The following is a 25,087-nucleotide window of genomic DNA, read 5'->3' as shown; positions in this document are numbered from 1 at the left end:
CAGCTGGTGTGTAACTGTGTAGTTCCTTTGACTTCAATGGAACTACACAAATACACCATCTGCTCTGGAACTGGCTCATCACTTACCAGGTCAGCAGTTCACGGACAGACAAAGAACAAGCAGTCTAAGTTTATTATCATTCCATTTTTCTTTCTTTGGTTTTCTTTTTTTCCCCCTCTCACTTCTTTTTTTTTTTTTTATAGCTACATTTATGTTGTAATGAAAGCAAGAAGCTTGCAAAAATCTCTCAAGATGTGTTCAAACCCAATATGCTGAGATGATAAAGAAAATTACAGTAGATTCTAGTCTTAAGCTTGTTTTCCAATTGTTACAATAATTTTGCAAACGAGTGGTATTTTGAATTCTCTCTGGCAAGCATTTTTCCAATTTCTTTGTGTAAACATAAAAATAAACTCAAGATGAACACACTGGCAAGCAGCAATCAGGACCCAAGTGGCAAAACGCCTTCCTTTTAGCTAGCACATTCACGCAGCAGTGGTAAAACCCTTTTTCTCTCTCGAGTATTATTATCCATTACCTGTAGAATAATCAATTTTAGATGGCACCATCTTAATGATGATGCTATCATTTTTGCTAAATGCTGTTAGCATCCTTTCTTCTCTCTCTTTCAAGAACACGAAAATTAACAATGCGGACAGTTTGGTCACAGTCCAGTAGCATGCATGCACACACAACACACGTAGTTTCTTGTTCTTAGCTAACTTCAAATTAAAAAAAGAAACAAACTTGGAAGCTTGTTGATTTATCATGTGTAGCAACAAGTTATTTTGTTCTCTTTGTTACGCTTTTATATAATCATGCTCACAGCCTGTACAAGTGGCAATAAAGAATTTTTGAATGAATATTATTTCTTGCTTTCATTCTGTGTAATTCCCATCAGCAAGCACCCTGCAATTCTCTGATGCCTTGTGCCAGTGATGCTTAGGGTTTTTTTTTCCCTGAATGCCATTTATCTACCCTCATGCAGCTGCATGTTCAATTTATCACCATACCTGCAGGATAATGCTCCCATAAGCATTCTTTAGTAGATTAACAGCATCTGCGTGAGACAGCCCATCCAAAGGTTGCCCATTAAGACTGACAATCCGATCTCCAACCTAAAAGTACAACAGTAATGGAAAATTACCAGCATTAAGGAAAATTAAAATTAAGAATGCTTAAAATTCCTCATGAACTTGGCACCACACAGTCATGCTTCTCTTTTGCAGGATCGCTTCTGTGAGAATTCTATGTTGCTAGTGATCATTTACCATTTGTCAGAGGGAGTATAATACAGATTTTTTTTTAAATAACAATGTGATCAGAGAAACAAAGGTGGGCTGTATCTTTCTGTTTCCATTTGGAAACAGAGAGGGTAAGATGGGCTGCTTTTCTCCCATCCAAAAAGGATTCATTCGTGTCCATACGTGCAGACAAGTTCATATTCTCATAGATTATGTAAGCACAAGATGAAAGCACTATGCAAAAGCAGGCACTTCTGGTATTAACCTAATTAACCAACATTATTTCTTCTCTTTATAGCTGATCCTGACCCTGGCACTTAGTGCTATTGTGTATTTCTATTAGAGACACAGCACAAATATAGCAGTGGTTACTATAGTGAATCTCACAGGCCAAAGTTCTCCTGTGAATCTGCACAATAAATTCTTTTCAATACTCATTATTCCCTGAAACTTCCAAAGTCGTAAACAATCTCTGTGGTCATTCCTAGAAATCCGCATATCCTATGAATCTGATGCAAGTATTTTATTATTGTTATTCTTTACAAGGTCCTTGGCATCAAACATCTAACCTCTGATCTGGTTTCTGCCTTGCTTGAGCTCTAAATGAGGCCCGGCCTGCTGTCCCCAGAATGCCTGTAGTTTCTAGACAGCTGGTTGCTGCTTTCCGTGCGCTGGATGAACACCCACTGCAGATCTCCCAGTTTCTTTCTTTTTGCTCAATCAAACTCAAAAGATTATTTACAAATGTGTTTTTGTTCTTTTCCTTAACGTTTCTCTTCCATGAAGGCAACCGTTGCAATACAATCAAAAGAGGAAGACGTGGGCAGGGCTTGTTAGTTTGTTTTAAAAAAGAGACAGAGTAGTCTATGAGACATTATCCAAGTGATGGCATATACAGAAGTGCCTGAGGCTCCTTCTCCGAGAGAGACACACACAGCAGATGGAATAGAAGGCACTGAGAGGACAACTCTACTCACTCTGAGTCTCTGGGTCCGTGCCGCCACACCACTGGCCTGAATCATAGCAATGAAGATGGGAATATCTCCCAATGGGCTTCCCTTCCCTCCTGCTATGCTGATACCAAGAGCATCATTTGGTCCCTGAAACAAAGCAAAAAAGCATTTGTGATTGGAGCGACTTACAGAGGCCAGTGTTTAGGGTATAGGAATAACTGATTCATTTGATTTATGCACCAGGGTGAAAATAATAGGTTTGACATGCACACACACCCTCACGCACACAGGCATACATTCAAAAGCCTACTGCAAACATAAATAATGCAATTTTACATCTTAGGAACACTATAAAAATTAACTTCAGTCGAAGGTGTCAGTTTTTTGAATTGATAGAAAATAACTCACTGACCCTCGTTATCTCCACAGTCCTTGGGCCCGTATCTGCTCCTACTAATAAAGAAACAAACAATTAGCTCCTGTAATTAAGAGATAATATAATTAAGAGATAACACTGTCAAGTGACAATGGTCCCTTGCTGCCTAGTCGGAGTTATCACCAAGCAGAAGCAGAGCCTTCCTGTGCCAAATCAGGCAGCGCTGCTCACGTGAGGAAGACAGGATTTCTGTTTCACCCAGAGATGAATACGGATGCAATCACTCCGCCTGACGGATGCTGCTGTGATGCTCTTTGTAGCACAGCCGCCGCTCACCACAATCTATTGAATAGCACCACTCTGCCGGCCCGAAGAAAAGCCCTATTGTGCATTTCACTCAATTAAAGATTGCCTTATTATTCATAAATCACAGTGTCTCCACCACAAAGGGTAGGACGCGCAGACTGTGGAGGTTCCATTGATTTCCTGTTCTAATTTGTGCTGTATTAGTAAATAATAGACAGCCAGGAAGTCTGGCTGGCATATATCTAGCCACAGGACATTTAGAAGTACTCAAAACATTCAGGGGAAAAAAAAAAAGAAAAAAAAAAGAGAAAGAAAAAAAAAGACGCTGAAAGGAATCATTTGAACTGGGACTAAATAGCCTAAAAGCTTATGGTGTAGTCCTGGGCTCTGCTATAATAATCCCCATTTGTACCAGCTTTAATTAAACTACTTTAAGAACCTTTTACAAGGCAGGCAGCATTAGCCTCTTTCAGAAGTTAACGATTCCCATTAACATAGGCCAGCATTTCCTACCGCCGCACACACCGCCGGCGCTGATACCTGTTATGAGCACACGAGATGAGAGTGCAAGGCCCAGCACCAGGCTGTGCACACATGGAACCTTCCAAAAGGTGCAAAGATGGCTGCCCAAAAAGCCACACACACCTCCTCGAGTGCATGCAAACGGCCAGAAGAAATGAATGTCTTCTGCCCATGGCCAGACACAAGCACAGGTTATGGGTCTCTGACGTGGGTCAGAGCACACAAATGCACAGTTCCTTGACAAGTTAGTGCAGGTTGCAGATTCAGCACTCGCTGAACGTGTGAATTGCAATCTGGGCATTGTGACTTTCTCATTACAAAACACTCTTTTATACGCTCAAGAGCAACTAAGATATAAATGAAGTGGTGGCAGCTTTATTCCCTGAGAAAACTCGTTCTAATACAAGAACCTTGCCTGTGCTAAGCCTCCGACAAGGGCGCCGGGGAATAGCGGGGTGCAGGAATTCTGCATTTAAAATAGAGGAGCCATTACTCTTCTACTAGACATAAAAATAATGTCATCTGCTGGAAAGTGTTACGGGTCTTAAAACATCAGCGGTACGTCTTTGGGGAAGGGTGCGTAGGGAAACCAGATTCAAGCATTCAGTGTTGCTTTAAAACCAGCACAAAAATGAAGCGGCAGTGCAAGCAACAAGCAACAAATCTGTCCAGATCATACCTGAGTTTCTCTGAGACACATCTGCTGAAGATTTTTTTGTGCTGACAAAGTTCTGCAAGGTAGAGAGGACCGGAGCGAGCGCGGGGTGGAAGTGGCTGTGGGTACTCTGTTGGTTCACCTGAAGTTAAACAGACATGAGAAATCTAGAGTCAAACCTAAATGTTAGCTACCAGCCAGCTCCTGCAACATATGGCTGCAGCTGTGTTCCCTGCAACCAGACTGGAAATACCACATTGGCCACACGAGTGGAAACCCCCAACTTCATTTCCAGAGAGGGAGCCTGCCAAATCTGCCCCCGGAACCTACAAAATGTGCCCCTGTATTGTGGGCATGTGTGCAGAGCTGCTCACGGTACTACAGGACTGGACTTCACTTCAGCGTATACACCAGATGTGCACGCTGTTTGGATCTCTTTCTGGGAGGCTTTATGGGTTGGACCAGATGACCTTCAGAGGTCCCTTCCAACCTCAACCGTTCTGTGATTTGCTGTAGAGGTCACGAAGAAGCAGGATGAACCTCCTCCCCTGCTTATTCCCAGTTGGCCTCTGAACCTGAAGATGAACGTTGTGGTCATCTTCGCCATGACAGACCCACAGACACCTCATCATTAGCTGAGTGTACATGAGGCACCCAGCAGGATACCTGACAGCTGCTCTCAGACAGCGGGGATAATTCCTATGCGGTCATCTACAGGCTTTGCTACTGTAGCTGAATATTTTGTGCCATTAGAATGCCTTGGAACTAACCCTGCCCCTTTCACCTGACCAAGATACTTCCAGAAAAGCAGCCCAGGTGCAGGACAGAACGTCTGCGTCTTACAGCCAACAGGAGGCACAACCTGGCGGGCAGCTGCTTGCGCACGCTCTCAATTCTGTGCCATTCATTTCCAACCCTATTTTTCCTTATCTGGCCTGATCTTCAGACTCTGCCCCTCGGAGGAAACGTCATTATCAATTTAGGAAATGCGTCTGAACAACAGGTCTCACCAAGGCCAGACACAAAACAAAGACCTGGGCTCTCCTTCGCGGCGCGCAGCAGAGCTCTCCCTCTAAATGCATTAGGCGGCGAATCAAAAGCCCTGGCAGCATTCATCCCCACTGACCAGTGTGCAGCTGTCAGTGACGAACAACAGGCAGAGCACAATTTCCACGTCTCGTTCCCAATTCACGGGTCAGTTAACACAATTTGCAAAGCGCGTGAAAGAAATCACTGTCCTGCACCACGAGCCTTATGTTTCTGCTGTTAAAGGTATGCAACAGACCAGAAAAAAAGCCAAGTGAGGACAAAAGTTCTGGATGCTCTTGCCCAGCGGGCTCTGAAGCATTGCTCACAGTTGTGCAAATCATTCAAGCTGATTCGCCATATTATCTGCCAGGAGTTTTATAACTCTTGGAGCTGTTTTGCTGAGAAACATCCACTCGGTTCTCAAAATCACCAAGTCACTTTGGAACACTGAGATGGAGGCCCCCCAAACAACTCTGCATGAAGAACTGCAATCAAGACTTCTCTTAATATGAAGAAATTTCTTTGCCAGGCTCTTGAGAAAGCCTGGTACGGTACAAAAGAAAGGGGATGATGTTGCTAGTATTTGAGCTTACTCTCCACCCAGAATCATGGCACATGTTGTCACATTCTGCTTCAGCTCTGAGTGTTACATAGCAACATGGAGTAATTTTTAACCATCACCTTTAGTTTACAATGCTCTTGTTGTTTGTACAACTAAACTAAGTATAACCACAACTCCTGCCTTTACTTAATGCAATCACAAACATTTTCCTTTGTTGTTCCATCTTTCCTTCCCTGCTGCCTGCAGTGCTGGTGTTTCTCTAGTGGTATTTAGGCACAGTTTTAAAGCTGAGCTTAGCACACATGGCTGTGAGCTCCTCAGCCCTTCCTGACACTCACCCACACAGGCAGCAGACTGGATCACTGCTGGCTTATATGAAGTTAAGAAATCATGGCACATGACCAAGATTTGGCACATTTCTGGGGTTGTTCGTGGATGGAATCGAGGAAGGGCTCCACTCTTACTGACTCGATCACCAGGATTATTTTTTCACTGAAATCATTCCAGCTTTAACTCACATCCCTAAGCCTCCTGCTGCTGCTTCTTGCTGTTTCCAAAACCAGGCCATTCCTCTAGCGTTTGTGGAGGCTGGGCTGGATCCCAGCAGTGTGTCGAGGGGAAGGAGGCCACCAGGAATGCCCCCATATGCAGAGAGGGGTCAAAATACTCCACGGAATTACACTGCTGTGAACCACGGCTTGTCTGCCTCTGGGATGTTCACAGCTTCAATATGGTGGCAAAGCAGTGGGTCTTCAGCAGGAAAATCCATTTTAAAAAGTTTTCCAAGTCATCTTTCCCTCGCTGTAGACTTTAATACTAATAGTATCAATGTCTGAGAGGATTAGGGGAAGTGAGGAGAGGGGAAAAGCCCTGCACTGATTGAAAAATGAATTGTTGTCCTCGCTTCAGGTAAAAAGCAAGTGAAGCAGGAAATTGCTCTGTGTTTTCTTTGAGAGCAAAGCAGCTCTCATGTGGTTCTGCCACAAGATAGGCAAAGATACAGTTCAGTTTCATTAACTCATTTTGATTGACAAAACAGCTGCAGAAAATGCTGAGTGCATTTTCTGCAAGTCTAAAAAATTTCTGGGCACCGTTGTTTGAGGAAGATATTACATATTTTTGGTACGTCTCAGAAAAAAAAAACTCCTCTAACAAACAAAAGAATCATTAACCAATTATTCCACTTATTCAGCATTACAGCATGATGCTTTCTTTTCAGCTGAGTGATAAGATATTTTGCTCCACACCCTCAGCAGTGAATGTTTATGGAAGAGTCGAGCCTCATGTACACAACACTTGCACACTGTTCCTGTTCCTTGCCCTAAGCAGCTTCACTTTATATGTATGATTTTGTCACTGACCTGACTGTTTTGGGATGTTTTCCGTGATGACAGCCACGATCCAGCTCGCAGTCTCCCCAGCTCCAGATGCACCAGGCCTTGGGCACACTTAGGAAAAAGAACCACAACGTACAGCATCTAAGTCTACATAGCATATTTCACGCTCTCCTGGAGAGAATTATGTTCATATTCGGCATCACAGACCCATGAAGAAAACCACACTGTACTGAGTGCTCGAAATATCTAACATTTTCATTTGGTGTATACAAGAAGCACCTCTCCCCGGACTGAGGTTTATCCTCAATGCTGAAGTCAATATGAATGTTTCTACTTGCTCCCACCCTTGGTAGAGGCTGACAGCCCTGGAAGCCTGATGGAGGAGCTGCCAACAGGCGCCCATAGCCAGGGCATCCTGTGCCCTCTCCTCCCACTCAAGCCCAGAGAGCAGCCACATGCTTTCTAATAGAGAAAGGAAAATTCTCCCAGACCGTATGAAGTATAAAACCACTGCTGTAAGAAGCTATGGTAGGAGTGGATTTAAGCTTCAGTTTTATAGTTGCAGGTTAGTATAGCAAAGCCAAAGGTGTTTCACTTCAGGGCAGCTGTGACTTGTACGTCTCTCAGGTTTCAAAATATTTTTCTAGCATATGAAGTTCACAGTTGCATTTTCAAATCAATGCCTAAATGCTACATGTCTCTTGGTTTTCTCATTTCATATCATTTCACTTCTAAATATACACAAAGAAGCGATGTTGAATGGATCTTGCACAGTAATTTCAGATGAAATTCCTGTCTTTGTAATCAGTCTGAGCTGTCCTGGGTATGCGTAAATAGCACTTCAGGATAATTACCTTGTACAGCGTCAGTAACTGCAATTCCATCTCTTAAAATGTGTTATGTACTCACCTTAAGTATAGTGGCAACAGTCTCTTGTGAGGCATTTCTCATATCCTCTCCATTAACAGACAAAATCTGATCTCCTTGAATTAATCTTCCATCTAGGTCTGCAGCTCCTCCTTTAACAATGTCAGAGATAAACACTCCACTTCCATTTCTAACAATGCAAGAAGCATATGGCTAATTACACAATCCAATATTCTTTGGGAGACCAATTTAGATTACTTGCATATAAGACACATAAAAAGAAACCTGTGAGCAGAGGAAGAACGAGTTTTACACCCCATTCAACCATTTGAGTGTAAGAAAATCTATGAGCTTTAAAATCAAGGCATGCTTTGCTATGTTTAATGCTGTCTTTCCCCTTGATCTGTTAGTTCTGACCGTCCGATCCATAAAGATTGATGAAAAATACCACTTGTACAAATAAAAAGCCAAAGATCAGCCTAACATGGAGTTAAACTGTCCCCTGATGTGCCTGATCTGAATTATGCAGCCTTAGAAATGTATATATTTTTATATTCCCCCTAAAGGTTCAGCTTGGTTTCTCCTCTAAAAGCTTGGAGGCCCCAAACAGAGAAGCCTGGAGAAAGGACTTTTATAGTTTGCACACGAGTTATGCAGCAGAAAATCCAACCCTGCGGCTGTCTGCCCGCAGCGAGGCTTGTGAGCACGGCCGGGGGCAGAGCAGATTTACGAGCTGCAGCCCCCCCATCACGACTCCTTTCCCCACACTGCAGGACCCCTCTGAGCCCAGCCCCAGCTACTGGAGCTCGCTACGGATGAGCTGGTGCAGGCTGCAAGGCACGGGGCTGGCGTTGGGCATCCTGTGCGCAGCAGGACACAATGCTTTGCTGGCTATTGCTGGAGGGACTTTGGAAATCAGGTTACCTCTAAGGTGGAAACCTCTACATGCCAAGCAGTTAGCAACAGCACTGGAAGTTTTGTGCAGAAGCAATCGAGAGAGGGCCAGAGACTGCGATTACCATCTGTAGGGTAATTTACATAAGCTAAATTAATTACCCAACCCACAATCTGCTCACAACACCTGGGTTAAGCATCACCACTCCTGGATAAAAAAAAACAAAACCAAAACCCCCAAACCGCTGCAGAAACTTTACTGACCATTTGCAGTCAGGATAATGATATGATGATTTGTAATTGAGAAAATACAATTTTTTGGCAGTACAGAAGAGCAACCATATGATTCACACACACCAGCGCTGAAGGAGTGCTTGCCTGTGTCATGCTGTAAATCTCTTCCAGCAGTGAAAGACTAAATCTATCAGTGCTCTAGCTCGAATGATCAAATAGCAATGGTTTAGAAATACATCAGCACAAAGTCACATTTTATTAAGCAGCTGTTACCCACCACAGTATCCCGAATTCTGCTCTTTATTCACAGAACCATTGTCTGTGTTGCATAGTCACTCATATAGCTGACAGGATTTGGGTTTCTCTCTTTACCAGGCTCTTATCTTCCACCAAAACTGGTCACTTTGAAATCGAGTATGATATAGACCTAACTAACACATCCATTTTCAAAGGCGTATCCTCGTATTTGGAAATAAGGAGGCTTATTTTCCCCATACTGAAATCAGAACTGCCATGGTTAGGGCTCTCAAACTCAGCCACAGCTACATTTAAGCCATCAGAACATGAAGCTACCAGTTCTGCATGTGCTCACTTGGCCTCGCTCATTCACAAAGCGGGACACGATGCTGCAAACTGGGAGTTTCCCAGAGGGAACAGCAGTCTTTGTTACATAGCTCTGCTTTGGCTCTAATGGAGAAGCCAGTTTCACAACCCCACAACATCCTTGAAGGTACTCAGGTGCAAAATCTTTCTGCTTGCGGGCTTCTTCCTTTATTTCATATTCCATTTAATGGCTACAGCTGTTCAAAGGGCAAAAAGCAAGGTAGTTCCTGTTTGCAGTGCAGTCTGATCAGAGATGCTCTTACCGTTTTCCGGCTATGCTGAGCCCTAGTCCTCGGCCTGTTTTCTTCTGAATATCTACATGGAAAATCTCTAAGTTTTCTTCATCTTTGTAATGAGCTTCATCTCTATAAACAACCAATTGCACCTTCTGAGGCGTCTGTCTCAGCGCAGTGATAGCTTCTTCGTGGTTGGCGTTCCGCAGATCGATCCCGTTCACCTGAAATAATCAGAGTTTTCTTTCCAAATGACATCTATGAGCAATCCTTTCATCACATCCTACCCTTGCGTGACAAGAAAAATTTGTCAAACTGACACCTCTTGGCACTCTAATTTAGTGCTCTGATTTGCTACTGAATGAGATGGTGTGCTTCGTGCTGCTGTGTAGATTAAATCCAAACAATCAAAATATTTTGGATCCTAAGCTTTGTGGGGGTTCCATCTTGCTTTCTAAATGCTGGAGCCTCAACCAATGCCTACAACGTGGCAACCACACAAAGCAGGAAGCGCTCCCTGTAGTTCTGCAGCCCTCCTTCCCTTCCGGTAGCAGTGCTGAAGTTCCTCCTCCCTGGCTAGGTCTCACCATACAGCTTTAGGGCACAAGGAACTGGCATCATTAGCAATGGCCATGGTGAAGCCCAGGCAGGACGCACTGAGTGGTTATTTTGCTTTGTTCCAATAGATGGCACACAAGACCACTCTTGGAGCACTAGATTACATTTCTCTTACAATAAGCTGGCAATGTTTTAGTATTATCAGATTGAACAAGAAGTTCTGACTGAATGCTAAAGTACCAGAAAAAAAAAACTATTGCAACTTGAAATCTGATCTCCTAACTTTGCCAAGCCTGATACCGGGATACCCCTTGAAGTGTTTGCCCATATCCTGTTGACAAAACTATCTTTTCTTTGTCAATACCAAAAAAACATCCATTTCACTTTCAAAGTCTGGCTAGGAACCATAGAATCGTAGCATCCCCAAGGTTGGAAAGGAGCTCCAACATCATGCAGTCCAACCATCCTCCTACCACCATCTCCCCACTAAACCACGTCTCTCAGTGCAACACCCAACAATGTTTGGATGCTGTAGGAATTAGCATGGGCTGCAGCTGTGTAACAATACAGTCTCAATACACTTACACAACATAACAGATTTTAAGGCAAGGAAAATATTTCTCTGAATCTCTAAATATGCCAAGTTATAACCATTTTAACTTAATTTTACATGAAGATAATTAAAACTAGTCTGTCGTCATTATAGTCTTTTGTGCTAACTCTGCACACATCAGTATTATTTTCTTGACACAGGCATCTATGTGTGCTTTACACACTAATCTGAATCTAATTCAGTCATCCTTCTGCTTCATTAGTACAGCTTTTAAAAGCTGAAATAATAACAATATTATGGCGCACAAACATTAGCACTTTCCTGTTTGGCCAGTGAAGAATTAATTAACCTTCCCCATTTTTATCCCCTGGCTAATTATCGTGCTCTGCTAATGCGCAGTTATTTATAAAATGAAAACAACATTCAGCCCGAACGCTAAAAAAAATATTTGCAGTGCAAGAGCTGTAAAGACAGCTCCCCAAGTACCCCTCGCTATTTTTCTAACCCTACGCACTAACGCCTTAATGGCCATGCTGGGAATTTGTCCTGAGCTGACAGCGAGACACTGTAAGCAGCTGCGCCGACCGCTGCTTGACGCAAGTTTCATGTGCAGAGCAGCCCCTCATTCTTAACCCCTTCCCAGCTCAGCCCGCCTGCTGGCTGAAGGCAGAGCCGTGCTTGGCGTTGTGGTGCCTGCTGGCCGAGTGGGAGCTGCAGCCAGGCCTTGGTGTGGGAGCACCGATCGGACGCGACAGCTGAGCTGTGCCGTTCGAGAGCCGCCTTGTTCGATTAAATTTAACGTATTCTCAATTGGTACCTTCAGTTGATATGAATATATAAGGAAATACGAATGCGTCAGGGTGTTCTCAGCGATGGAGGAAGAGCTTTGCGTACCAATCCTACCAATGATCCCTGTTTTCCCTACGAGAAAGCCACGCCGAACCGAGTACAGATCTACGTGAGACAGACACAAGCACATACACAGAGATGTGCTTACCTCAAGGATCTGGTCGCCGGCCCACAGCCTGCCATCCCTGGCTGCCGCCCCTTCTTCATAAACTTCATGGATCACGATGGCGTCCTGTGGGGACAAAGGGCTGCTGAGCATTCCCCACAGCACCCCGTGTGTCACAACCCCAGACCGCAGCCCCATGCAGGTCACGTCGGGAGAAAGAGCGCTACCACCATACACAGAGATAGCTGCCATCGTTCCCAATAAGAAAAATACTGCCACGCTCAGAACATACAGACAGCTAATAAAAAAGTAAAAAGGGTTTTGTTCACCACTGCAGGGTAGTCTCAGCTAGAGCTTTTTGGGCTTCTGTGGCTCTTATCAGTTTTATACATCGGCATCGAGCAATTCGTGAACTCGGTGTGAACTGGTGTATTAATATCGTCTACTTTTTATGATATAATTTAAAACCAGATTCTTTGGAGCGCTGAATGTTTTTAGGGACTTGGCATAGGTCTCCGCTTTAAGCAAGAGCTGAATGCCTTGTGGTAAATAGCGCTGGTTAAATCTGTAAGAAATGAAATCCAGAAGAAACGAACAATGGCAAATGTTAGTTTATTACTGAGGTTGGAAAATGTAGGCAGTGGCAGATGTAGCTTCAGGGAAGGTTGCAGTGATTTAATCTTATTGCCAGCAATAGATGTCCCCAAAGAAAAAGCATTACAAAGAACATACTGTTCTCTTGCTGGTGCTTTCCCTTTGCATTGTTCTGGTTTGAGGTTTTTTTTCCCCCCTCTGAAACAAATAGGTGAACATCCTGCTACGGAGCTTCAGCTGTGACACTACCAGAGCTCGCAAATAGATGGCCCACTTCAGGGCCACCAGCCGCTCTCTTTCCTTGACAATTGCTGAGGATAAACACGCGGTGATTTAGTTAGCAGGTATCAGACAGCCCAGCCCTCAGACAAACACAACCACTGTGGCTACGGAGCTCCTTCAGGAGCTTGCCACACCAGCCAAGCACAAGGCTCTTGCTGTGCCGGGTTGGTGGGGTGCACACCATGCCACGCGGTCTTCTCGTGGCAGGAGCAGGAAATAGCGGCTGTGTGAGAATGAAGTGCGCCTGTGTTTTGATAACACTGTAGATACTACATCTCTCATCACCGAGTTAACCCCCCTGCCATGTTGCTTTGCAGTGCTTCCCCAGCACACATGGTGTACGTTGAACAGAAAGAACCCGAATGCCCTAGAGCTAGTGCTCTGATCAAGACAACACCGAGAGCATTACTCTCTTTCATTCCCACTACACCTTATTTAATGATGTAAACTTGTATCTACAGCCGCTCCGCCGCTGCTGAAGCACAGCACTGCCATTGTAAGCTTCATGTTTGATACATGTACACCAGCCACTGCAAAAAGCCTGAAGGGTTTTAATCACAAATGGATTACAGCTGATACGAGTGTCCCAGATGGGGAAAAAGAGATTTCAATCTACATAAATGAAGGCAAAATACTATGAGCTGTGTACCATGGTAATTAAGAAAATCAAAAGAACAGTTTGATTTAAAAAAAAAATATACCATTGGCAACTGCAGGGTTTTCTTGAAACAACTGTAGCAGTAATTACCAAAGGGACCGAGCAATGCAGTCCACGTCAGCAGCACTGCCGCGCCTCTCTGCTGCACATCTGAGATCTTCTCTCAGTCTCTTTTTCTTTTATGTTACCTCTGTTTTCAAAACGATCACGTAACTCTAGTCAACACAAGAGACTTTTGTCTGGGTGAAAGCCAACAGGGTGACAGTGATGTATATTTTTATGTATATTTTTTCACCTGAGGCTGATCGTGGGTAACTTCGGGAAACGCTGAATCTTAGGTTTAGAACTCCAACAGCACGCTTCACTTTTACTATTGCAAACACTTTTCGGCAGAAGGCACTTAGAAATCGCCAACAGGAGAACACAAACTATTGAGCAGCTTACCATGACAGCATCGTTCAAGTCAGGCACGCGAGGACAGTGGATGAATAAGAGGTTCAGAAGAAAAATGGCATGTGGTGGTGTAACAGCAGACCGGGCATGTACGCAAGATGGTTAATTAAACCCTTTCAGACTATTTAATCTGATATTTCCTAACCTCTGAGCAAGGAACTTTCAATCCCATTCCTTTGTTTTCCACCCGCGGTTGTTTTAAAAAAGCCCTGAAGCTACCAGCTTTCTCCAGTATCGCATTAGAAAACATAAAACCACACATACATAAAGCTTACATTCAGGAACCTCCAAACATTATCAGTTTGAGTAATCTGCATCATCTATTTGCAAAGGCAACAACTCGGCACTACTCTGTGGTTCCTGCATGTGTTAGAAGCCAGACCTAGAACTAAAAATACATATGGCATGAAAAGGTACATTCCTGTTCAGTCTGTGCCTACCCTGGAAGGAAACACCCAGCTGACCTGCCAAAATACTGTTTGCTCAAACAGTTTGTTTTCTTTACAAGAAAAAAAAAAAGTAGCATAGTTGTAAGCTGCTTATCGAATCAATTAAAAAAAAAAAAAGAATGAAGAAATGCGACTGCAACAGTACATAGCATCAATGAGCCTTATCTTCCTTAGCTTATGAATTATGACAGAAGACGTCTTACCTCTGTTATTTCTGGCATCAGCTCAATACATATTTAACCCAGAAGTAATGTTTTTCCACTGAATCTAGTGGGATCTGGACAGACTCTGTTAGTTTTGATCATCCATGACAAATCGCTAGAAATTACTGATGTTATTAAATATTTTTATTGACACCAGTATTTTAAAGGAGTTTGAACACACAGTCAAGAGACGTAACGTATTATTCCAGCCATCTAACTACTGAGCCCCAATCTGTAATGCCAGATTGGGGCTGTAACACTCATCTCAGTCCATCAGAAAACAAACTGGGATCTATCACGACTCAGCCAATACAGAACATTTATTTAAAGGATGGGTTCTGGTAACTGAACATCTGCAGCTCCTACTCACTAGCTTCAAATTCAATTGCGTGCTAAGAATCTTGACAAGTCAAGACTTAAGTAGTTAAAAAAAAAAAATCAATCAATCAGTCAAATGGAGAGGGAGGGAAAGTGGTGTCAATGTCCAACTGGAGGCTGTATGTTAACAGTGGCTGTGGACAGATTTTCTCTCGCATCCTCCTCTCACTCCCAGTTACATATAGATTATGGCAGCCCATGATACAGCTTGACAGAGCCACAAAAACTGTTAGTGCAGAAGGGGGAAATAAAAACACTCTTACCATATCAAGAACACTGCTATTTAAAGAAAGATATCTCGTTGCTGAAAGCATACACTTCGTAAGGTCTACAAATACATTCAAAATCCTCCCGCTCTCATCTCTGTATATTTTGACAAAGACTCTCCTTTAGTCTGGCACCGTTATAAGAATCAGGAATTAATGCAAAGTTTAACATTTCCCGTACGTGAAGGCAGGATGCAGAAAACAAGCCAGGGTGTAAAAACAGCATAATTTCATGCTAAACAAAGTCCATGCTCGCAGGTGTAATCCAAGACTACCTGACCGTGAAAACTTCAGAAGTCGAATTAGAAGGGAAGCTATCTGCTACTGCTGAGCTAACTAATGCTTTTATTGGAGGCTAATGAAATGGAAGGGCCTGCAGTCCAGTGGAATGAAGCTGAATACACTGACACTATTTATACTGCATGGCTAAAAACCCAACCAGAGTGGTTCTAAACCACAGCAAGAACCTGGTTGGTAAGCAAAGTGCATCAGATCTCCTAACAAGGGATATGCTTATCAAACTCTCCCTGAATTACATTAGACAGTGCTTTGGAAGGCTCAGGTTTGGGCTGTGGGACAGTCATGCCCCACCTGCTACTGCTTTACCAGAATATTATGGTTGTTACATAGCCTTCTTGCAAACAAAGGGCAGGGAAATGAGCACCAATTCTCACACTGACAGAAAAAGTTTTTGGCAAGGGCTGAGAAGCAGAAGAGTTCTTGATCAACACCATGAAGAACAGCATTAATGAGGAGGGAATGACTACCAAACAGTGAGTGCACGGCTGCTAAATTTTGCAAGCTTGCCTATCTGAGAATCTACTTTTGAGAAATAGAACATGTAAGACATACCAAGTTTGGTCTACATCGTGCTTCCTTCTAAGGGAGGGGAATAGAGCTGAACTCTTGGGGAATCTGATCTCAACTCCCCCCCAGCTGTGGGTATTTCTTCCGCTTGATTTATAACAACTTCACGGACCTGGCAGGGGAAGGCTATCAACTCACCCATCAGCAGAGAGCACAAATAGAAACGCTCCCATTAAGAATTATATTCAGTAAGAGTGACAGCTTAATCCCTGTATCTTAAATGTCGAGAACTGCTAAGGCAGAGACCTCAGGCAATGACCACGTTGCTCTGTCTTAATTGAACCTTTGGGAGAGAGGTGGCGAAGTCAGCTTCCTATTTGGGAAAACCACTGACCAAGCAAATCTTAAAAGCCTGCAGGACCATAAACAGTGCTGAGGAAGGCTCACAAGCTGTCTGGCTTTAAGCTGGGACCGCTCACGTGTTTGCTGCAAGTTTATAGCATCTGAGCCAGTTTCTTCTATGCAGCCATTCAGCAGAAGGGCAAGTTTGCAATGCAGGTGCCCTTTTCCATGGAAAAATCAACCCCAGACCTGGGTTGTTTGCAAATGCTGGGAGTGGAGAGTGAAGGAGTAAACGGACACAAGACACAAAGGAGGTTCAGCAGTAAACACCGTGGGTATTTTGATGAAGTGGTATCGTTTCATACAAGGTGGAAGAGTACGCAAGATGGGAAATTTCAAAAGAATTGGGGCAGAGAAATCCCCACATAGCTGACTGAATCTGAAAGGGAAAAGGCCTACATTCTGGTAGAGGCTTCTTACCATAGAACTGAATAGTCCTTAACTACTTCAGACCATCCACAACAAGCTATTCCTTTAACTGAACTACTATTAACTTGGAGTTTGCCTTTGCTCTGCTACTTGTCTGAGACCCAGCCATTATTTTGACAGGATCAAAGGCACTTCACAGAAATGAAGTGAACCACTACATGTGGAGGACTGCAATAATCACCAGCACAAAGCAGCACCGAGTAAGGTGCTCAGTTGGAAACAAGTTGTTTTAAAATCCCAGGCTGTGCTTTCCAAGATGTGCTTCTTAAAGCTGTAATCATTAGACAAAAACCAGAACAGCCATGGGTGTAGAAACCAGATCCATAGCTCTGTCCCCTACGGCTATAAGGCTCTCTCTGCCACCACAGGCACCAGCAACCGCTTGTCCCAGACCAACTGAGCACTGCATGGAATAAAAGTACGTGTCTCCCAGAGCAGACGCTTCTGAGCACACAGATGGCTAATGCTAACTGTCCAGATCAAAACAGTGACAGTAGATTTTTGGGAAGCTTCATGGCTGGGCAGTGATGGGAAAGCAGGCAGAGCAAACTGCTGGGATTGTATTAATCCTAAGTGGCTGCATCTCAGGTTGGCCTGTAGTTAGGAGGATGCAATCTTTCCACTATCATGATTATGGTACGTGATAGAAGAAAAAAGGCTGCCTCCATGCATTCGAGTACTTTCCTGAGGATGCAAAGAAGTAAGCTACATATTAAAAAAAACATCCAGGAAAAGATGCTTTCAGAGCTAGTCGACAAGTTGCATTTTCCTAAGCTATTATTACACATCTTCAACAAGTTTCCTACACAGCTACAAACGTTACACTAAATTAATTTTAGTATAGATAATAAAGTTACAAGGGCTTTTGCTGACTACAGGATTAGACTTATCTCTTTCCCAGGGCAAGTTAAATATCATTAGTTATTTCCTTTTCAACATTTATAATACTTTGTCCAGAGTAGTAAAATTGTCATTTCGTTTTTACAGGCTGGTTCACAGATAAAGTAGAAATCAACCAGTTGCACAGGGTGTTTTACTGAAGAATTAGCCCCAGTATAAGCATCTTTCAGTAGTCAAAATAAAGCCAGCTGCTCGTTACTTGTAGGCACAGGAAATTACAACAATTCTGATAGGATCTTCCACTTGCAGATCAAAATGGAACCTAAAAGATAGCAGCTCAGCAACAAAAGCTGAAGGTCAGCTCAAAGCAAATCACTTGGCTTCTTACAGAAGTTTACCTAATGCTGTGTGCTGCGTATACTTCTTTGCAACACTCAAATATTTTGAATCTGCTAGCATTCACAAACCATTAACAGGCACCCAAAATCCCAAGCCAAACACTACCGTAATAAAACAGGCTGTATAATGTAAAAATGCATTACTGTGTTAATGTAAAAATGCTTTACCATTGCATGATACTGAAAAACTTCTCTACTCAAGGTCAAAACAAAAGGTCTGTTTCCCATTTAAGAACAAGCCCTTGCAAGAGATGGTGCTCACTTGCCAGCTTTCATAAAAAAGATTAATCCACAACATCAATATGAATATAATTTTTCATACTAAAATACAGATTTATTTTAAGGAAGTGGATAATATTTGTATTACATTTTATAGGCCCCTATAGTTACATCTGGTCCTTATTTATTTAAATTTTATTCAGCTTGCATAATATTTTTGCTTACAGTTATATTCTCTAAGATCAGAAAAGCTCAAACCTGAAAATTCAATGGCACTATTCATTAACATTCCTTCGGTCTGCAGTCATAGACATTTGCAAGCTCTCCTTTGATTCTGAAATAATAAAACTAAGGTAATAAGATGTTTAGTGTAAAAATATATGACTTAAGTCAGAATGATAGAAAGAGCTATGTTTCTATGAATCACATGCCAAAGCAAACCCAAGTTTTTCAAAAAGTATACATGCTCATTTTAGAGGGAATAATAAAACACAGAACTACATATTAAAATGTTAACTCTCTCACTCTCATTATTTCATTAAATAAAAAAAATGAAAATTTACAGCGTACTGTGCATAACGCAGGATATAAAGGATGCATGAGATCCTGAACACATACAAGATATGAAGCCAAAGCCAGTGGTTTCACCCGCCAGCAAACAAGATACCCCTGAAGTCCATTTTGATATGTCCTACTGCTTTTGTATACTGTTAGCTTAAATGTTATGGTTGATTTACACTCCTGGAAGACACCAACTTCTTCAAGCAAATCGTTGCTAGCTATACAGTCAGCTCAAGCGCTGCCAAAGATCTATCAAATATACAATTTGCAAAACTTACTACTTTAGTTCCCATTTGTGATATCTCATGTACAAAGCAGTTTGTTTTTTTCATGCTGCTGCAACCTAATGTCGTTTTCGGAATTATGATGAATCCATCAATTTCATTTTTATATTATCCAACCAAGAGTCAAAGCAATTCCTCACAATTTCAAGCTAACTACGTTTACCACTGTCATTAAATTGCCTTCTATTTCATCTCAGTGACAGCTAACAAGTAATTCAATGTTTTTCCCTCCCAACACAAAGTATTCCCCTACAATATGCAAGTCATGATAAAAAAAAAAAACTTGGGACTCCTATTACCAATTTTTCTTCTGTTGCTCCATTAATTGTGCAGTAGATTTAACAGCATCAGTATCTACACTGAATGTACTTATGAAATCCTCCTGAGGCCAATGTCTTGCTTTTTCATTTGTGGTTACAAGGTAAGCATATTCCACTGAAACAGTTCAGTCTTAGTTGGACTTGATGGCTGCATGAAAAGTTGCTCAGACCTTGACTATCTATAACTGATGAAGCTGTTTTTTGCCTGAATATAAATACAACTGAGATTAGTGGGGGGGAGGGGAAAGAAAGCTCAACTGATGGAGAACTTGTTTGTTTAGTAACGGAGAAGTCACATCAGTCCTCACATTGAGGTATGTCCCCACTGCTGAATGTGCAGCAGACCACAAACCACAGATAGCAGACCTGACTCTGGTGCTGGTAACAGCCTGGTCTTGGCAGCATGGAGATCCTAGCAGGGTAATTAGCCCTCACAGCTCCAGGGGCAAACAGCGAGTCCTGAACAGCTGCAATTTAAAGTCACTGTTTTCTTGATTATTCCCTTGCCCTTCCTTAACAGATGGGGTTTATGCAAGGTATGACTCACCTGAACTGACAGAATAAATCTAAATATTCTTCTGTCAAACTGCATCCCAACCATCACGAAGCTCCCCCTGCTCTGCTGCATGCCAGAAAGCCTCCTGGGCTAGCAGAGGTGATTAGGAAAGACTTTCCTTTCTGACTCTTGTGTTACCAGCTCTTACAGCAACTAGCATTATAGCTGAGCACAGGCATATTCTGCTACTTTTTGGATCGTGGCTTAAGTTTTCCAGTTTCCTGGCTTTGCGGACCACTTTATTTTACAGATGGAATACCTTAAAGTCTGTTAATTGCCTTAAAATGTTTTTTATTAAAGCCAGCTGAAAGCAAAAGCAAAAAAAAAATTATATATCAAAGCAGGCAAACCAGTACAAAAATTCTACACAAGAGATTTCTCGTCTTTTTCAATAAAAAAGACATGAGACACAGAAGGCTTCCTTTTGTTCCTTCTCTGTTGCTCCTGTAAGATACATACTTGATTGCCTTCCTAGCTACTCTAGCTCCAAAGAACCCCTAGGTTACTGCTCCTATAACACATTTTTTCAATATATATTCCATCTTCAGCACTGAATTGTGGTTTCAAGCCCTACCTGAGCCTCTACACTCTCCTCCGTTCCTAAGGTTTTCTAACTCGGCCTGAGGGAATATCCGTGCACCAGCCTCCATCAGCCCCAAACACCCTGTGGCGTATCATTGCCCAGGCAGCACACAGAGCCATAACTACAAGTTATCAACTTGACCATTATTTAATTACCCAGCTGGAAGCAGAACAGTGCTCTCACCTAGGAAGAAACTCTTTTTATCTTAGAGCAATGTTTTTTTCCATATACTGCCAAGATTAAGATCATTGTAAATTGACGATCCTAATTTATATAAAATGGCAGAATCATCAAGGCTGGAGAAGACCACAAGGATCATCAAGTCCCACCATCAACCCCTCGCCCATGCCCACTAAGGGAAAATTTCCTTATGGGAAAACAGTTTCAATATGGAGGAATATGGGGACAACTTCCTTAAATGAATCCTCGATTCTCTGGAAAAAAAAAAAAAAAAGCAGAATAACTAAGGAGATTTCCTAACTCTGTGCGAACGACAGGACTGCTGGCCCTGTACTCCAGTGCTGGTCACTGGTCCCGGATTAGGGGACTAGCTCAGAGCCCTGCCTTGCTGGCCCACAGCTGGAGGCCTGCCCGGCGCGCGGAGCAGCGCTGCGCGAGGTCAGCCATGTTCCCGGGGCCTAAAGGCCGGCGCCCTGCAGCTGGAGCGCCTCAGGCGCCCTGGGAGTGCTGGCAGCTGCCAAGTGACAGTGACACTCCTGTCAGGTTTACGGCTGCTATTTGCAGCGGTGGGACTGACAGGCTTTTATAGATTGTTCAGCCAGGGGAGGCAGAGGGCAGGAGGGTGTCCTGGGGAGCTGCGTTCGAGCCCCAATCCTCATTTTGGGATTTTTATTTTTTTTTTTCTTAGGGAGATGGGGGATGTTTTGTTTTTGAATTCCCACTCTGAGAGTTACTTTTACTAGTTTGATTGGACTACAACCAAATAAAAAAAGTCTTCTCGCAAATGGAAAGCCCTGTACTTCAGCCAGCTCCGCTCTGCAGTTTAATTGCCTTAAGGAGAGGCCATGTGTTGTGCTCTCTCAGGGGTAAAGGAGAAGGTGAAAGGAAAGACAGTGAAGGAAAAAAATAATATAAAAACAAAACCCCATCAACCCTCAGAACAGAAGGAAGCAGGATCCCCAGCAGCCTGGAACCCGACCCCATAAAGACATATCTCCAGGACAGTCTTTCCCTCCCCTTTCCTATGAGCACATCCTTCCAGCTGATGCTCTCCTGCTCTCTCTTAAGCACACAGTCACAACCCTTTATTGTAAATACATGCAACTCAAAAGGTTTTGCAGGTTTAATGGGATGGTCATCTTCTCAACAGTAAAACATTTTACAGGGGTTGAGCCATCACTTTCCAACCTCCCGAACAACTCAGTCTTCCTGCTCACAGGCTGTATTTTTCAAGTCACTACTTGATGATTTTTGATGAAACTCGTAAGGTTATGGCTTAAAAGCCATATTCCATGTTTCATTCTGATGTGCCCCTTTCGCAGGCTGCCAAGTTTATTATTCCAAAAGCTAGGGCCATTTAAAAGAGATGCAAAACATTCTGAAGTGAGCCTTCCTATCACATACAAACTGCTGCTGTGCATCAGTGCTGACAACCAGTAGCCAGCTAAGCGTCTGTAGATCAAGTGCGTTTGAAAACCACAGTCTCCCTCTGTCCCTAGTTCTGACAAATGACTGCTGAGGTACAGGAGCTGGGGCTCAGAGCCTTCATCACCCAGCAGCCGCTTGCACACCTGCGCAGGTATGAAATAAAGATACCCCAGTGGAAAAGGAGGAAGACACAGGTGTCCATGTCTTGTTTTCTCACAGGAGAGGAAGGCAGAACAAGTTTCTGCAGCTGTGCAGCATGCACAGGCACCAGTCCTCCTGACTTACTGCTACTCTGCCTTCTGCCTCCAGTGGAACACGTTTCCACGGCCCTGTCGTGGCATCTCATCTCTGTGGTCTGTGAGCACTGAACTGTAGGAGCATGAAAGACAGCAAGTTCCTTTTTCACATCTCCAGAAATAAGCTCTGAGCCGTTCTATTCCCATTCTCACTTCGATTTGACAATTCTCATTTCAAAAAATACCTTTACAAACAAACCCCAACCAAACCTAAAACTACTGAAACCTATTACAGCTCAGCATTAACTTCACTGCACTGGAGAAAACAGTGGGTCTTGGGTATACAATTTCTGTCACATCACCGGACCTTTGAAAGTGATGAACTTCTATGGCACTAGTGCATAAGCAGGGAAGCTTTAAGTCAATTTATTTTGCCTGTCTTGAAAGTGAAATACATCCCTCTATTTAAATGATGGAGAGTAAGAAAAAATAGATCACTCAGCCCCAAGTATCTGTTCGTTGTATTTCTTCTCTAGTCCAAGAAACTCAGATAGACAGAAAATTTCTTAGTCTTGATTATCATCTTCTTTTACCTCTTAACCTCTCCCCATTCTGTTATATAAATTATTTCAGATCTTTATCAAAGCTCTTTGACTTCATGGCAAAAAAAACCAACCACATCAAATATCAAAATAATTTGGGAATAATTTGTGGGGACTGGTAGTACAGGACCAGAGTGATGTCGACCCCATCATCTGAAGACACATCCCTGGTTGCCTGTTTTGAGAACAGTTTGCAGGGACTCATTCTGGGAGGTCCTGTAATGCAAGAATGAGAAACGCTGGAACTCAGACCTCCCTCCTCCCATGAATTTCACAGTTACTGCATAGATCTTTTAAATAAAAATTCCTACAAGGACACTTTAATGAATTAAGTAATGAAAGTACAACCCTTAACCAAAACCATCTTCTCAATTTAAACAATAAAACTTTTGCATTTTTCTCATCTGCTCTGTAAAGTAGTTGTAATTTTCATTTATTTATATGAAAATCTCATGAAAGACATGTACCAGATTGTATCTGACAGACCGCCACATATAATTTCCAAATTCCAGTTAAATGAAAAAAGCAGAGAGATGATTCATGCTGAAATTGCTATTTGAATTTACTCAGCGCTGAGGAGCTGGATAAAAAAGAGAGTAGATACAAAACAGTGCATGGCTGGACAGAGTGAAAACCATATCGGTTGATTTAGCTTTCAGAGTAACTCAGATCTATCTCCATGTGAAACAGTAATTCATTCAGTCCCCCCATAGCCAGAGACTTGGATAAGTGGGATGGCAAGCTGAACCTTTTCCATTTTCAGTTTTCATGCTGTAAAAGATACAGCCTACGATTTGCAAAAATAAAACGACTTCATTTCTTACACTTGCTTTTTTCCTTGGTCTGGAAAAAGATTATTACACTGCAACTATTTAAAATCTGTGGCTGCTGACATGCAAAACACCTTATTATTTAATGATGAACTGACATGATATTTTGGGGAACAGTTGCAGACAACAAAGCAGGTCTATTGTTCCACGTCTCCCTGTGGCATGAGATTCAGAAGAACCCAATAAAGACTCCTCTGTAACAGACACGTTTACTGAAATAAATGAATGTGACATTTAAAAAGTAAGCTATTTCAAAATATAGCATGTCCTAAATGGAGAGAGGAATGAAAACATCAACAGCAAAGGCAGAAATGGGTTTAGCATAAATAACTCGCTGAGTTTACACTTGAACTGTTATATTTTAAAATAGATGAAGACAATTTCTTTTCTTGAACAGCATAGCCAAGGTCAGATTAAGCTTGAAGGCACACAGTTACAATAGAAAACAATTGATAGAAGGCAAAATCATCAATGTGATATTGAAGATTGTGGTTTCTAGTTTCTCCTCTACGTACTGACCAATTCATTATGGCAGTAAGAGACTAATGGCATAGTTTCTTTACCTCTTATTCTTTAGCAGAGACAGTAATATGAGTTTAACAGAAGCTCACCAGTGGAGTGTCTTTCCCTCCAACAATGCTGAGTCCAAGTCCTGATCGACCCTTAGATATCTCTATAGTCATCTCCTGTCCAGGAACAATAGGACATGTCGCTGGATCCACAGGCAGTGGAGGTGGTAAGACATCTAAGAACACGAGAAGGTAAATGAACAAGTCACGCTATCAGACAAGAGAAAATAAAACAAAGTAGTCATATGACAGCAACTAATAGAACTCTCTTGTTTTGCTCTTCATCCAATCTAAATCAACCTTGAAGATTATGGTGAGTCACTTCTGAAGTCTCTAAATCAGAACAGCTCCAGAGCTCTAGGAGTAAATGTTCAGAGTATGTGTCTGGGAGGACGTTTAATTCAGATATGACCTATGCAATTCAGATAACAATAGCAAGGTGTGTTCCATTCAGAGTAGATAGAGCTATTTCCCAACACTATAGAAATGGCAGGATGTCCCAGATTACCTTTATTCTCATTAAAAACTTGAGCAACCCCTTTGTACACAGAAGTTAAAAGAAACATGCAAAGACATCTTCAAGCTTTCAAAAATAATAAAATGTAGACATTTTATAAAATAACTTAAAATACATTGGGTACTCAAAAAAATCTCAGCAAAAGTTATCTCAGGAACAATT

At 42.5% G+C, this 25,087-nt stretch overlaps 1 protein-coding gene across 11 annotated transcripts in view; it reads right to left on the bottom strand.

Annotated features, from left to right (window-relative positions):
- Positions 1 to 25,087, bottom strand: part of PATJ (PATJ, crumbs cell polarity complex component) — a 147,142-nt gene that overhangs the window by 11,574 nt on the left and 110,481 nt on the right. For 10 of the 11 annotated variants that reach the window (XM_021405454.1, XM_021405461.1, XM_021405453.1 and 7 more), the window contains 9 exons: positions 24,451 to 24,584; positions 11,924 to 12,007; positions 9,846 to 10,039; positions 7,894 to 8,041; positions 7,009 to 7,095; positions 4,081 to 4,198; positions 2,610 to 2,650; positions 2,222 to 2,344; positions 1,014 to 1,118 (listed from right to left, as the gene is read on the bottom strand). In XM_021405454.1, coding sequence (XP_021261129.1) covers positions 1,014 to 1,118; positions 2,222 to 2,344; positions 2,610 to 2,650; positions 4,081 to 4,198; positions 7,009 to 7,095; positions 7,894 to 8,041; positions 9,846 to 10,039; positions 11,924 to 12,007; positions 24,451 to 24,584 — 1,034 coding nt within the window. The remainder of the gene's footprint in view (positions 1 to 1,013; positions 1,119 to 2,221; positions 2,345 to 2,609; positions 2,651 to 4,080; positions 4,199 to 7,008; positions 7,096 to 7,893; positions 8,042 to 9,845; positions 10,040 to 11,923; positions 12,008 to 24,450; positions 24,585 to 25,087) is intronic. The other variant, XM_021405459.1, reaches the window with a different exon arrangement.

The sequence above is a fragment of the Numida meleagris genome, chromosome 7, assembly GCF_002078875.1.
Source record: "Numida meleagris isolate 19003 breed g44 Domestic line chromosome 7, NumMel1.0, whole genome shotgun sequence".
In the NCBI taxonomy this organism is placed as follows: domain Eukaryota; kingdom Metazoa; phylum Chordata; class Aves; order Galliformes; family Numididae; genus Numida; species Numida meleagris.
This window is presented reverse-complemented; position numbering and strand designations above follow the sequence as displayed.